We start from the raw sequence: 14,575 nt of genomic DNA, 5'->3' as shown, positions 1-14,575 counted from the left end.
TTGCCATCACTCGTTTATTAGGCCAGGGAGCAGAACGTAGCAGAGCCACGGCCAGATTCTTGGTTACTGCTCCAAAGGGCTCTTTCCGTCGTGTTCTGTTGGTGATGGTGAGAGTGTCACAGCTCTCACTCTTAAGTGGGCACTTGCATTAAATTGGCATGTTCTTCATTGACCTTGGTGGGCAGTGCCTCTCAGGTCTCTGGGGGCCCGAGGGGATGGCGGGGGCTCAGCTGCGTTCGTACTGCCCAGAGGATTACTGCCTGATGTTCTGATCATTGGTTACTTCACACCAACGTTGTGTATTTGATCATCACAACCACCCTGCAAGGGAAGCTTGATTCTCCTCTTACAGATCAGAGAAACAGGCTCAGAGGGCTGCGTCCTCTTCCCATCATGGCCTCGTGTGCAGTCGCTGGTAGAGGCCTGAGCCTGTAAAGCCCCTTGCCCTTTCTGCTCACATCCCCGTCATCAAGTCCCCAAGGGCCCTCCCAGACAGTCATTGAGCAACCTTTTGACTGGGGTGCCCCGGGGTGTGCCTGGCCGCCTCCACTGGAAAGGTGAGGGCAAAGCCAAACTGAGGAGGTCAGCACATGCTATGCAGACGAGCCAAACATCAGGCTTGCTCCAAGCTGGGAGCTGGGATGAGTCCTAAGGTCTGTTTTCCCCGTGGCCTTGGGTGGATGTTTGCATGGTGTATGTTTGGGTTTAGGTTTCACATTTATTCTTGAATTTTTATTTTAGGACATAACTTGGCAAGATGAGCACTCAGCCCCTTTCTCCTGGGAAACGAGGGTAAGTTGGATTAAATTTAGATTTGTTTGTCCTTTTAAAAAAGAATTGTGTAGTCCTCTGTTTTTCTTTTTCTCTCTCTTTTTTTAAGATTTTATTTATTTATTCATAGAGACCCAGCTAGAGAGAGAGAGGCAGAGACACAGGCAGAGGGAGAAGCAGGCACCATGCAGGGAGCCTGATGTGGGACTCAATCCCAGTCTCCAGGATCACACCCCGGGCTGCAGGTGGCACTAAACCGCTGCGCCACTGGGGCTGCCCCGTCCTGTTTTTCTTGTAGCACTTCATGGACTCAGAAGTCAGGGGCCCTGCTGCCTGGCTGCAGGTGACGTACTTCTGCTAGTGGAAGAAGACAGGAGGGGAGAGGGCTGGGATGATTAAACTGGTGTGGGGCTGTGATGGAATTAAAGTGGTCATCAGTACCAGCAGCCAGGGCCCCCCAGTGCCCTTTGACTAGGGTCCCAGCTGTCCTGGGAAAGAGGGTCAGCCCTGTTGGGGGTTTTCTCTGCTCTTCCTTTTGCCCCCCAGCACTCAGCACTTTGGGAGGGGCACTCTGCAAGGCAGAGCTTGGAGGGAAGCTTTTGGGGTGTGGGATGGGGGGAGCAGCTGCTTTTATTAAAATGAACTCAATAGGGCCAGGAAGTTGGGTAGGTGTGGGGGCAGGAGAGACACAGTGGCAGGGACAAGGCTGCAGATCCATCAAGATTGCCTGGAGGAGGAGTCAGCTCAAAGGTGCTGGAACCTGAGGGTGCAAGAAGAAAGGGAAAGACCTCTTTGCGCCCTATGGAGTTGAAGGGGCAGTGGGACCACATGGACAGGTGTTAGCGAATACAGCCCAGCCTGGCCACTAACTCCTAGTCACTTATTTACTATCATTATTATTTTGGATGTTGATTATTTATTGCCAGAGTTGCCTAGCAGTGTCTAGCTTAACTGATTTTAATGCATTTCCCTGAGCCTCCCTAGTTGACCCAGTAGAAGTGCATTAATAAGGAGCAAAAGGACCAAAAGGCAAGTGTCTGTAACCCACAGGAAAGAAGTTTTGAAAAAGACCAGGATTCTAGAACATTTAGTGCTGTGTCGGAGAGCTCTTCCTATAATAGGAGTAACAAAGACAGCAGTGTGCCTTAGTTCACCTTGAGGTCACATCAGGACTTTGAGGTGCCAAGACTTGCAGGCACTTGTCTTGGTTTTCTGCTAGGCTCACATCACTTGTCCCAGAAGAAGTGGGCATCCAGGGAGCATGCGGAGGGTTGAGTCAGAGTGGGGGCAAAGCAGTGAGGAGGTCTACAAGACACCTGAGAGGTCCTCACGTGGGGTCTGTGTCTTAAAATCAAAGATCTGACAACGTTCTTATGGATGAGGACAGCACTTGGTGAGTGACTGTTGGCACCAAGTGACCCGAGCTGTCCTGGGGATGGGAAAGAGCATGAAATGGTCCACACAGGAGAGCTGGGAGATGGTTTTGAGAGTATTGTGGTATTAATGCAGATGCACATGTTCATCTGGCGGGCACAGATTCCTTCCGCCTTCAGAGTACCTTCCCCTGGGGTCCTGAGCATCGTGCAGTAAAGATGCAAACACCTGCGTCACACACGTGTCCTTTTTTACCTAGATCTGTGCAGAGGGCAAACTGAGTGAAACAGTGTGCCTGGAAGCCAGGGTCTCCCTAGGGATCTGAATGCTGCTTGAAGGATATCAAGGAGCAGCCTGGAAATACAGGAGCCCCTAAAACCCTCGTCTAGTCACACTGGGAGGGAAGCTGTGGGTGGGTAGAAAGTACATGAGCACACTGGCAGTCAGCCAGGACCCTCGGTCTTCCTAGAGGGGCTCCCCAGTGAGGAACTGGGAAACACTAACCCTGCAGGTGATCCCTAGTGATAAGAAGCAAATAGACCCTCTGCCGTTTGGGAACGAACAGCCTGGGATTCAGTGTCCCAGAAAGCGGCACAGAGTTTCCTGGACTGGGTCCTCTGTTTGATGATATCACAGTGATAAAGGCACGGAGGTCAAAAGAGTTATAACATCCTAAGCTCTAAATCCATCTTGTGCCCCATGAGAATATCTGCTCTATTAAGAATTTACCTTGTGAAATGTTCCCGAATCTGCTATTTGTGAGATGGGACATTCCATCTATTATTAACTTGTCGCAGATGACATTCTGGGACAAGGATGGGCAGTGGCAGGGGCGGGTGCAGAGATGAGGCTCAGCCACTTGGGGCCAGCCTGTGGCACAAGTGTCTTCCAGAACAAGGACAGCAAATAGGATCAAGGATTACACCCATGCTGGCACTAAGTGTCTGCAGTTGCCAGCCACGTCTCTTAGGAATCCGGTCAGTTGAGAAGCCTCCAGAAGTTAATAGGTGTTGCCCACTTAGCCCAGACTCAGCTTACTGGCGGGCTCACTTGGGGTCCTCAGCTTTTAGTTTGATCTCTTGAGATTGGACTTAAATAGCTGAGTGTTAGAACCTTACAGAGGCAAATAGCAATCCAGAGAACAAAGAGGCTCGTCCCTACCCTGTCTTCACAAGTGAAGGTCGAGTTCTAGAAGGATCCACCACTCACCTCCCCAGCCCAATTCAGAGTGTTCCAGCTCTGTCACACTGCCTGAGGACTTCTAGACTGGTGAGAACCTCTTTGCAGAGCTGCGAACAGGAGGTGGCTTCAGGCAGGGCACGGCGGCTCCGATCTCCCGGTGCAGGATTTGGAGCTCAGATATGGGTTCTTGCTCTCCCTCGTTTGACACCGCCTTCTCTCCATCAGTTATCTGTTGATGCATAACAAACCACCCCACAGCTTCATGGACCAAAGCAGATATTTCTTTGCCCATGATTCTGGGGCTTAGCAGCGTGGGCCGGGCTCAGCCAGCTGTTGTTCTGTTGGCCTTGACTGGGATGGCTCACCTGTCATCCGACAGCCGTCTCGTGGAAGCTGGCTGCTCCAGGATAACCTTCCTTCTGTGTCCAGCTGGTGCTGGCTGTCAGCTGGGCCTTGGGTTCCCAGTGAGCCAGCCTGGGCTTCTTCACGTGGTGGTGGAAGAGTCCCCCAGGGGCGAGCGCAGAAGCCTCCAGGGCCTCATGAGGCTCAGGCTGGCACATCGCCCTGTGTCGCTTCTGCTTTGTTCTGCTCGTATTGAGACACGGTCCAGCCTGGATTCAAGGTGTGAAGAAATAGACCACAGGTCTTGGTGGCGAGTAGCCAAGAATTTGTAGCAGTTTGTTTATTTAAAAAAATGTTTAATTTGAGTGTAGTTGACATGTAGTCGTCTTTAAGCCAGGATGTTATGCCCTGGCAGCCGTGACACTGAGTCCTTTCATTCAATTGTTTATCCGTTATCTATTTTAAATTAATTTTCATTTTTAATTGAAAAATACACATAACAAAAAACTGACCATCCATCTCAGCCATTTCTCGGTGGACAGTTCATGGCATTGAGTACTCGGCATTGTGGGGCAGCTATCACCAGCCTCTATCCACAGAACTCTTCGTCCTGCAAAACTGAAACTCTGTCCCCTTTTAAACAGCTCCGCTTTCCTCCCCTAGCACCTGGCAGCCACCCTTCTACAGTCTGTCTCTGTGACATCATCCAGCGACTTGCAGAAATTCAGTGGACATTTATTATACATCCACTCCTTGTCAGACATTCTACTTAAGGCTCAGAGATGAGTAAACACTTCTGCACTTGAAATATAGTCCAGAGAGTGAATGGCTTCATTTGGTGGCAAAACTCATGTGGGAGAAAAGCTTTAGCAACATATTCCCTCTGTCATTTTTACCCATTCCCATGACACATATTTACACATGTGATACACGTACAAGCTCCTGCTTCCCTCCATCTATTCAGTTCAACAGACATTTTTGTTCCTTCTCTTTTTCTTCCTTCTTTCCTTCCTTCCTTCCCTCTCCCTCTCCCTTTCCCTTTCCCGATTTATATATTTATTTTAGAGGGAAGAGAGCGCATGCACACAAGTGGAGGGAGGGGCATAGGTGGAAGCAGACTCCACTGAGCACGGAGTCCAGACGTGGGGCTCAATCCCACGACTCTGAGATCATGACCTGAGCTGAAATCAAGAGTTAGATGCTTAACCCGGTGAGCTACCCAGGTGCTCCCAGTTGATCAAGATGTTTAATAAGTGCCCAGCTCTTTCTCTGCTCTGAATTCATAGCCCTTGATAGATCAGCTGAGGCCGGGGTAGGCCTGACCCAAGGTCACGATGCTTGGCAGAACTGAGAATGTCAGGGATTTGGGGGTTCTTGGCTGATTGTTATGGGCTCCTTGCTTTAGGCCAGCCCATGGTGGTCCCACTTACAGAGAATGAGCTGGCACTGTGCTTGGGACCTGGGGTCCCTGCCCCAGCACAATGCAGCTCTGGTCAAGAGAGCCTGGTGCCCCCATTTCTCTGCCCTCTCCCATCATGGAAGGGAGGCTCAGAGGGAGAACTGCCTTCTACTCCCTGCCCCCGCTAGGGGTGAGTGGCAGTCATCTTTCTCACTCATCTACCAGCTTGGTGGGTGAGCTGGTGGAGGGGGTGCCCCCGGGCCCCCACAGTGGATTCCTCTCTCATGCTACTGATATTTCAAGAGGAAAAAACTCAGCACTTGGAACGCTCCAGAGAGGGAGGCAGGGAGCAGAGAGGATTCTTGGCATTCCCCAGTGGGTCTGGGCTGGGGAATTTAGAGGAGATGCCTGCAGAGGCAGGTCAGGCCCTGGCGCTGGGTCACTGGGCTCTAGGGACACCCCCCCCCCGCCACCACCACTGTGCTGCCCCTTTCCCTGCCCCCTCCTGGCTGTCTGGCTTTCTTCTGTCCATCTTGGCGTCTTGGTCCCCGTCCCACGGTGCACTGCCTATTTGGGATGATAAGTCGGCTGGTGGGGATTGGTTCCTTGATTCCTTTCTTATCAAAAGGTCTCTGAGGGCCAATATAGACCATTCCCAGAGTAGGGTGGCCTTCCAGCCCCTTCTAGCGCCTTCTTGGGAAGAATAGTAAGCACTTATGAGTCTTTGTGCTGAATTTTTGAAAAATCAGTGAGTGATGTCATGGCTCCTGTGTACTGTGCCCTGAGTCAGACGCTTGCACACACATTGAATTCTTTCAGGCTTGGGAGGTCAGTGTCACTGTTCCTGCTGTGGGTCAGGATTTCGGCAGGGGCTCAGAGAGGATGGTGACCAGCCGGCAGCTCGAACTGATGGGGAGAGTTGGAGCTCGGGTCTGCCTGGCTTGCAGGTGGCTCCTGCCCCTGGGGGACAGAAGGACATTCCATCAGGATGTTCTGTGCGTAGGGGAGGGCCTGGCTTCTAGCCAGTGGCTCTGCATGGCTGTCCCTCCTCACTGCCAGCAGGACTTTGAGGAGCACGGTAACATAGAGCCCCATTGTGCTGCCATCACAGCCTAACTCCTGTGCGGCTTGTGATCTCTTGGCCTTCCTCACCGAACCCTCCCCCCATCTCTGCCCAGCTGTCAGATCTCCCTCCTCCTTGCCCTCCGACTGCCTGTGCTGTTCCGTGCTCACCTTCCTGAGACCCAGAGTGGACCCTGTGACACCTTGACCTTTCCTGGGTCTCTGTGTATGGAGTAATGTGTCCCTTCCCTCAGCCCAGCGGCCTCAGCCCTGTACCTCTGACACCTGGGGTCTTTCCTGTTCATATGTCCTATGCCCCTCAGCCCTGTCCCCCAGGCACTGTGCTCTCCTGCCCCAGCGGCCATGCTCTTTCCTGCCTCAGTGCCTTTGCTCAGCCCCCACCTCAACCATTTGTGAAGGTCCAACCTGTCCTCCAGACCCGCTACAAGCTCAGGTTCTTATGATTCTCCCCATCATGGTGTTGAGTGGCTCCTGCATGCCCCCGCCCCCCATCTGTGCTGAGCACCTTTGGTGCCTTCTCTCATGTGAGCCTCACAACAATCCCATTTTACAGACAAGGAAATCAAAGCATAAAGTGAGGGATGTGGACTAGACATCAAGCCTGTGTGCATAACCTGCGTGGTAGCTCCTATGTTGCCTCTTAGATGAAGACATGGCATTCCTGTTGTCTGCATGAGAGGATGAGCCGCTGGAGGGCAGAGGCTATGATTTGTCCCCAAACCTTATAATCCCAGGACCTGGGACCCCTGTGCTCTCAGCACCTGTTGGTCCTCAGTTGGGTTTCCCCATGTTCCTTCTGCCCGACATACAGACACTGTGGACCGGAGCAGGATTAATCCATGCATCTGGAGGTCCCCTTGCTCCCTAGGAAGAGTATAGGAGGATATTATCTAGTCCCTGGTCTGAGCCTGTGCCCTGAGATTTGGGGCAGGGAGTCCACCAGGATGGAAGGTCTTGCTTGGAGGGCCTGACATTCCCAGTGTCCAGTGGCCAAGTCATGCTGTGCCTTCCCTATCAGGCTGTCACTTCTACTAGTTTTGTGATTCCGAAAGTTTTTCATATCTTCCCCAACTCTTCCTTCTTTGAAGGAGGAGGTGGAGAGATTAGATGCTAAACGGTTTGTGGATTTATTCAGATTTGCTCCAGTAAACTATTATATTTCCTGACAACGTTTCTGCAGGCTTTGTCTTAACAATTTAGATCTGTCGGAGGCTGCCAAGCCAAACAGTTAGTTTTGGCTGCATGCACTCCCCTTTTACTGAAATATTACACATTCCTCTCCAGTGAGTGGGGTGTAAAAATAGATACTGGGCTCAGTTGTGGTCTTTCTGTTTTTAGAACGGACATGGCCAGCTGAGACCCAGTTCCCCACATGGGGTGACTGACGCCCAGTCCTGGCTTGGCTGGACAAAGCCCTCCCGCGCATCCTCCCTAGGGCTTCAGCTGGTGCCAGGGATGTTGGGGGTGGGCTGTCACCACGACTCCCCCATGTCCTGTCTCAAAGATTGCGTGCAACCGCAGAGTTGGGTCCTTCCCCCCAACCCCCGCCCTGACTTCCTGTCTGTACCCAGGGCAGGCAAGCAGGAGCGCTGACTCCTCAGCTGTGTCCTCCTGCGAGGCCCTTGCTGAGTGTTCCTTGGTGCTGGGGGACGGGATAGGCATCACCTCCCTTTCCAAGGACACTCTCTCTTAGAAAAACAGCCCTTTTTTCCAGAAATAAGGAAATGGCACCTGGAATATCCTTGTCTTTCCACTTCGAGGTGCTCATCACAGGGTCTAGAGGGCACCTCCCCCCCCCCACTATACCTGTCAGTTTCAACGAGGCAGGGCTGTCCCCATCCTGCTCACTGATCTGTTGCAGTGTCAAGCCCCATCTCTCAGAACCTCTAGTGTGGCATGACCTTCGAAGGCATGGCAGGAGGTGAGGGGGACAGAGTCCCCACCAGTCCCAGAACTGCAGGCTCTGGGAGAGTCCACAGGACAGGACAGTGGCTCAGCCGTAGTACTTGTGGGGAGCCTTGCAACCCAGACTCCAGGGCCGGACACTGGGCACTCAAAATAGGGGTTCCAGACTAGCATTCACTCTGGCTCTGCTCTCCTGGCAGAGACACTCCCTACATGTCTCAGCCGTGGACAACAGGTACCATATGCTACGCCCCTGGTGACCAGAGGGAGGTGTGGGAGGAGCCAGGGCCCAGAGGGGACCCCCTGGGAATATTGCTGCGCCCATGTAGAACTGAAAAGAGCAAAGAGCTTGTGTTCACCGAGCGCTTACTACACACCAGGCACTGGTCTCAGATGCAAACCCCGAGGGGCATCTGCTAACCTCCTTGGCAGTCTAGCAAGGCAAGAATGGTTATTTTTCCCTTTTTACCAAAAAAAAGAAAAAAAGCCCAGGTTTAGGGTTAGGTAGCTGGTGGGTAGCTTTGCCTTCCCTGAGGCAGAGCAGGTTTGAGGGCAGGTGACTGGTTTGGTCCTGGTAGGTGGGCAGTGCCCATAAGCATTGTGGTTGGACGGCTGTCAGCGGGGGAAGCACGGTGGGCAGAGCGGCCCTGGGAGCCCTGGTCTGGGAGAGTGGGGGTGGCCGGCTGTGGGGAAGCCAGTAGGGTGAAAGCACAGGAGAGAAAGGCAGTCACACCTCCTTTGAAATGGCACGTGGAGCTGAGACAATGGGTGCCACTTGCATATGACCTGCTCAACTGCATGTCTTCGAAGATGAGCCCGAGGCACTTTTCACTGTTTTGGAACTGCGTGAGTAGCCACCTTTGCAGATCACCCCCAGGGTAGGATGAGCGATCCCGGAAGGGGGCCCCAGACCCTGCTCCACTCCAGTTGTGCTAGAGTTCCTGGAGTTTTGGAGCTGAGTGAGATGGATCTAGATGAGGTGGGGAGGAGACCTGCTCCTTTGATCTTTCCCCCCCTGCTCGTCCCCAACAGGTGTGTGTTTGAAATACACGTAATGAACATGTTTCCTCCGGGTTAAGACCCAGCACCAGCGCTGTTGATCAGGGAGGACTGTTTTTTAAGGAGAGCGTAGTTCTATTTTCTTTGCAAAATTACAAACAGCGCACACCCAGGGAAAAAGGCTTTGAAGCAGATATGCTAAAAAAATTTTCTTCTGTACGTTGTTTCCCCATTTTCACCCCCAAAGCCCCCAAACCAAGTAGCCTCTAATGTCAGCATAGCTGTCTCTTGTAACCAGATGACACTGTCCCCTGAGGAATGCCACATGGCCTGCAATAACCCGAGGAGCCATGGGTACAGACTCCGTTGTTTTACCCTGTTCAAGGTTGTTTCCAGCCAGTGCTGCTTGGGTGCCCTACAGTCTGGGAACCACTGTGACCCCCTCCTCTGTGCAGCATCCCTGGCTCAGTCCATGGCTGCCCTCCACATAGGCAAGTGCTCAGCCTAGCCTTCCAGAGGCTTCTGAGCAGAGATCCCACTGGAGAAATTGCTGATCCTAAAAAAGCCTGGGACTTGATGAAGTGCTCAGTTTTAAGTGCCTTCCTTACATTGCAATTTCCAGATCAAACTCAACTCTGTTCTAAGCCTTGGTCTCCACTTCCGAGGTATCTTTAGCAACTTGCTTATTTAAAGAAATCGTCATCTCTATGCCCACAGCCTCCCTGTATTCTGTTGTGGAATTTGGAAATATACAGAGTACTGAGAGTGGTTCATTCAGAAACAGTCCTTTAAAAATCAAATTAGATCATTAACATGCTTACAAAAATCCTGCTATGGACAAGGCTTTCTGGTGTTTATGTGAATGTCGTCCCCGGTGGCCACTGGCTTTTTATACATGGCGTGATGCCCAGCACAGCTTTAGGCCTGGAATCTCTGGATCCAGGTGGAGATCCAGCTACACCTAATGGATTAGTGACCTAGGACAGTTTGCTCAATTGCTCCAAATCTCCATTTGCTCATTTGTAGAGTGAAAAATTTTTTTTGAAAACGCAGCCCAATGATAAGGAAAAGTGCGTGATGCGTTAGATGGACTCAGGATCCCACGGTTGGCAGATTCAGAGCTCTGATGTCTTCTCCTTGGGGTTCTCTTACAACAGTGAGCTTCGGGGCAGCCTGTGCTCGAGTTTGAACTTAGTTTCTCCTAGTCTCATCACCTTTTGTCTTTTGAGCCTTAAGGAGAGACCTCTGGCCATCAGAGTCCGGGCTTTAGGAGAAGTCAGACTGAGTGCATGTGCTGCTGTCTGGGTTCAGAGCCTACAGTTTGCACAGGAAAAGCAATGTTTTCATCCTTCCTTAACAAACATGTCTGTGCCCATTGGGGTGAGTCTGGGCAAGTGCTCTTTATAAAACCAAGTGAAGGGATATACATTAAAGTCATAAAGAACCATGTTTTGTGTATTAAGTTAGCATAGTTTTTATTTATTTTTTAAAAGATTTTATTTATTTATTCATGAGAGATGCACAGAGAGAGGCAGAGACAAAGGCAGAGGGAGAAGCAGGCTCCCTGCAGGAAGCCCGATGTGGAACTTGATCCTAGGACCCTGGGATCATGACCTGAGCCAAAGGCAGATGCTCGACCACTAGCCACCCAGGTGCCCCAACTTAGTTTTTAAATTATGCTGTTTCCTCATGGAATCAGTAACTGAGAATATACTCTGATATATCACTGCCGGCATTAGAACCTGGGGCAGCTCTGGAAAACAGATAAGCAAGTGTGCATCTAGAACCATAAAAGAGGAAAGGTTTAAACCTTTTGCATTTTGATATTTACTTCTGGGAAGGTATCTGAAGAAACTAGTGCCACACGAGGAAGAGCTGTATGCATGACGATGGTTGTGGCAGCCTTAATTAGAACAGTGCAGAGTAGAAGTAGCCAGTTGTCCATTAGAAAGACAATGGCTAAGGACCTGGTAGGGCAGCTCCATGATGAAATTCCTTGTGCCCCGGGACAGATTATGGTTCTAAAGACCATGTAACACCATGGATGGTGCTTACGATTAAGTATAAAAAACAATATCCCAAGTTATTTATTTATTTGTTTGTTTGTTTATTTATTTATTTATTTATTTATTTATTTATTTATTTATTTTTAAAGGTTTTATTTATTTATTCATGAGAGACACGGAGAGAGAGAGGCAGAGACACAGGCAGAGGGAGAAGCAGGCTCCATGCAGGGACATGGGACTCGATCCCAGGTTTCCAGGATCACGCCCTGGGCTGAAGGTGGCGCTAAACCACTGAGCCACCCAGGCTGCCCTTTATTTTGTTTTTTAGAGAGAAAGAGAAAGGGGATGGGTGGGGCAGAGAAAGAGAAAGGGGATGGGTGGGGCAGAGGGAGAGGGAGAGAAAGCATCTCAAGCAGGCTTCATGCCCAGCGTGGAGCCCGATGTAGGGCTGGGTCTCATGACCCTCAGATCATGACCTGAGCTGAAACCAAGGGTTGGGTGCTCAACTGACTGTGCCACCCAGGTGCCCCAACAATACCCCAAATTACATGCATAACAGAATCATAACCTCCTAAAATGTGTGTATGAAAACAGTGATGTAAAATACAAAAGTTAGCAGTTATGGGAGAAGGAAAGCTTATGAATGACTTCTTTTCTAATTCCCAAACTGTCTGTATGGTAGTTTTATTATGTTTATTTTAAAAAGCTGAAGGGGATCTGAGGGAGAAGTAGGGAGGAAGACAGGAACATTCAAGATGGATCATAGGAATGGTTGTCGAGGCCACACATCGCTTACTGTGCAGAGCCTGGGAGACTGCACCCTCCAGTGTGTTCTGCGTGAGCCAGGGCCTCGGTGTCCTTCCGCCTCATGATGTGTCCTCCCGCACAGCACAGCACTGGCCTTGTGAGAGGTTGCTATGCTCAGCAGCCTTGAATCGAGGAGAGCATTTCTGGGACACTCAGGCACAGCGTGGGCCCTGCGCTGGCCTTGGGGGTTTGTGGTCTCCAGTGGCTGACAGCATCCTGGCTTATGGGACTGGGAACAAGGTCAGAGATGCAGAGTACTGATGAGTGAGAGCATCTCCACCGAGGCCCCCTCTGAGGGACACACTGTATTGCTCAGCTTGTGCTGCCATAACAAATACCACAGGGAGGGGGGAGGGGGTTTAAACAGCAGATGCTCATTTCTCACGGTTCTGGAGGCTGGAAGGTCCTAGTGCCCGTGTGACGGGGTTCTGGTGAGAACTCGCTTCCCAGCTTGCAGACAGCCGCCTCCTGTGTACCTGGATGGTGGGAGAGCTCATTGCTCTGGAGTCTCTTTTTGGAAGGACACTGATCCCATCGTGGGGGCCCCACTCTCATGACATGCTCACCTCACAAAGGCCCCACCTCCTCATACATCACTTCGGAGTTAGGGCTTCCACTTAAGAATTTGAACATGCAGTCTCCAGCAGCTGTGAAGACAGTGTCAGGCAAGGGGGCAAGGGTCGGGTCCCCCATGGCTGCCCTTAAGCCCACCCTTGACTTTCTTGCTTTAGTACAGGAAAGCAGGATCTGGCTCTGTTGCTGTCTTGTCTGCCACCCGCCCCCATGGGTGGGGAGCGATGGGCCTGGGTGCTGGGGCTGGGTGCTGACCCTCACTGCTGTGAGGTGTTGTGCTGAGCCTCACACCTTCTTCATCACCTTCCCGGGGTGGGTGGTCACTGCCAGACAGTCCCTCCTCTAGAAGGTATTGGAATCCCTCTTGGGACAAGCGGGTGCTCTGTTCACCAGGCAGAGAAGCCCGAGTCCTCAGTGAGTGGGAATCTCCGCGCTGCTGGTGGCATTCAGTGGGGCAGGGCTGGGGTGTCAGGGTTTCTGCTGTGGTAGGTGTGCACAGCACACGGCAGCCCTGGAGATAAGCCCTCAGGACAGAAACTTTCAGCAGCTGGGTTCAGGTAGTCGGGTGGGCGAGGTGTGGGGGGACACACCCATCGTGGTGGATTGTAAGGCTTACTCTTTCCTCCTCTCTGTCCCGGCTCTAGAGTCAGATGGAGTTCAGTGTCTGTTCCCTTTCCATCCAAGAGCCGGGCAGTGGCACGGCCAGCGAGCCGAGACAGCTGTCGAAAGCCTGCCAGGGCTCCCAGGCCCTCCGGCCCTCTCAGGGCAGCAAGTCCTCCAGCCTGGATGCCCTGGGTCCTGCCCGGAAGGAGGAGGAAGCTTCCTTCTGGAAGATTAATGCGGAGCGGTCCCGGGGAGAGGGGCCCGAGGCTGAGTTCCAGTCGCTGACCCCCAGCCAGATCAAGTCCATGGAGAAAGGTGAAAAGGTCCTGCCTGCCTGTTACCGGCAGGATCCCGCCCTGAAGGACAGGGAGGCCAAGGGGGAAAGGCCCAGCAACCTTCGCCAGGAGCAGCGTGTCCTTCCTTGCACCAGCATCGAGCCCGAGAGGGCCCAGCCTGTGCCGGCCTGCACCAGCACCGTGAAAGAAGCCACCCCGTCCGAGCCCGGGGGGAAGCTGCCCTCTCCTGAGGACCACCGGGAGGACCTGGAGGATGTAGAGGACGCGCTGTTCTTGGAACCCATGCCTACACAGGTGGGTGGCCCCTCCCTCCAGGAGTGACCCAGGGGGGCCTCCCACAGGATGGGTGGGCCACCAATGCCCGTGCTTTCTTCTTCCCCTTCCCCTTCTTTCTCCTGCTCATTCCTTGGGATGATTTTGGGGATCAGGAGAGCTGGGTTATTAACTCAGCTCAGCAACTGAGAAACATGCAGGGAGATGTGTTTCTTGGGTCTGTCTTGGTGCCATGACTTGTTTGTCTGTTACACGTAGATGTTGCAGACGCCCACTGCCCTTCCCCGGGTGTGTGAGGGCAGGGCAGGGAGGGCCTGCAGCGGGGCAGTGAGCACAGGAGCTCCCAGGGAGAAGGCGGTCAACGTGGGAGGGATTTGGATGCCCACCAGCTGAGATGTCTGTAAAGTCGGGTGGGGGTGTTGGGGCGGAAGGGACCAGCAGATGCCCCAAAGGGGACATGGAGGAAGCAGGCAGGACCCCTGAGCTTCCACCAAGAGTGGTCGCGCTTGTTCTCAGGGACCACAGGAGACTCTTGCTTTAAGGAGTGATTGGCAGCTACTCATTGCCAAATAGGACAGTGTTGTGTGTCCCGGGAGGAATCCTAAGAAAGGAGTTCTTTTTGGGGGGAAGCAAAAGAAGCATCTGAGAAGTTTGCGGGTGAGGAGGAATGTGTCATGAAGAAAGGGACAGACCAGAAGAGTGGGGTGAATGGCTTTTGAGTGCTTGCCAGTTTCTTTGTGGGAGCCTTGACCATTGTCTTTACCAGTTGGTCTGCATTGCTTAAGAGATTGAGACAGTGAAGAGCACAGTGTGCTTGGTTATGACTTTAAATGGCTTCAGTGTTGGAGGATTGCACAAAACAAACAAAAAATACAAACGCAACCCAAAGTCATTATATTTCACGACGCAGAATACTAACCACTATCTGATCATGGCCCAAAGTCATTATATTTCAGAGGGAG

At 52.1% G+C, this 14,575-nt stretch overlaps 1 protein-coding gene across 1 annotated transcript in view; it reads left to right on the top strand.

The window, feature by feature from the left end:
- The window catches only part of CUNH1orf198 (chromosome unknown C1orf198 homolog), a 33,952-nt gene that overhangs the window by 13,988 nt on the left and 5,389 nt on the right, over window positions 1–14,575 (top strand). Inside the window, exons 2-3 of the mRNA XM_055308850.1 lie at window positions 742–792; window positions 13,086–13,634. Of these exons, the coding sequence (XP_055164825.1) occupies window positions 742–792; window positions 13,086–13,634 (600 nt within the window). The remainder of the gene's footprint in view (window positions 1–741; window positions 793–13,085; window positions 13,635–14,575) is intronic.

Source organism: Nyctereutes procyonoides, unplaced genomic scaffold, assembly GCF_905146905.1.
Source record: "Nyctereutes procyonoides isolate TBG_1078 unplaced genomic scaffold, NYPRO_anot_genome, whole genome shotgun sequence".
NCBI classification, from domain to species: Eukaryota; Metazoa; Chordata; class Mammalia; order Carnivora; family Canidae; genus Nyctereutes; species Nyctereutes procyonoides.
The sequence above is the reverse complement of the archived record's forward strand: the minus strand, read 5'-3'. Positions and strand labels throughout refer to the sequence as shown.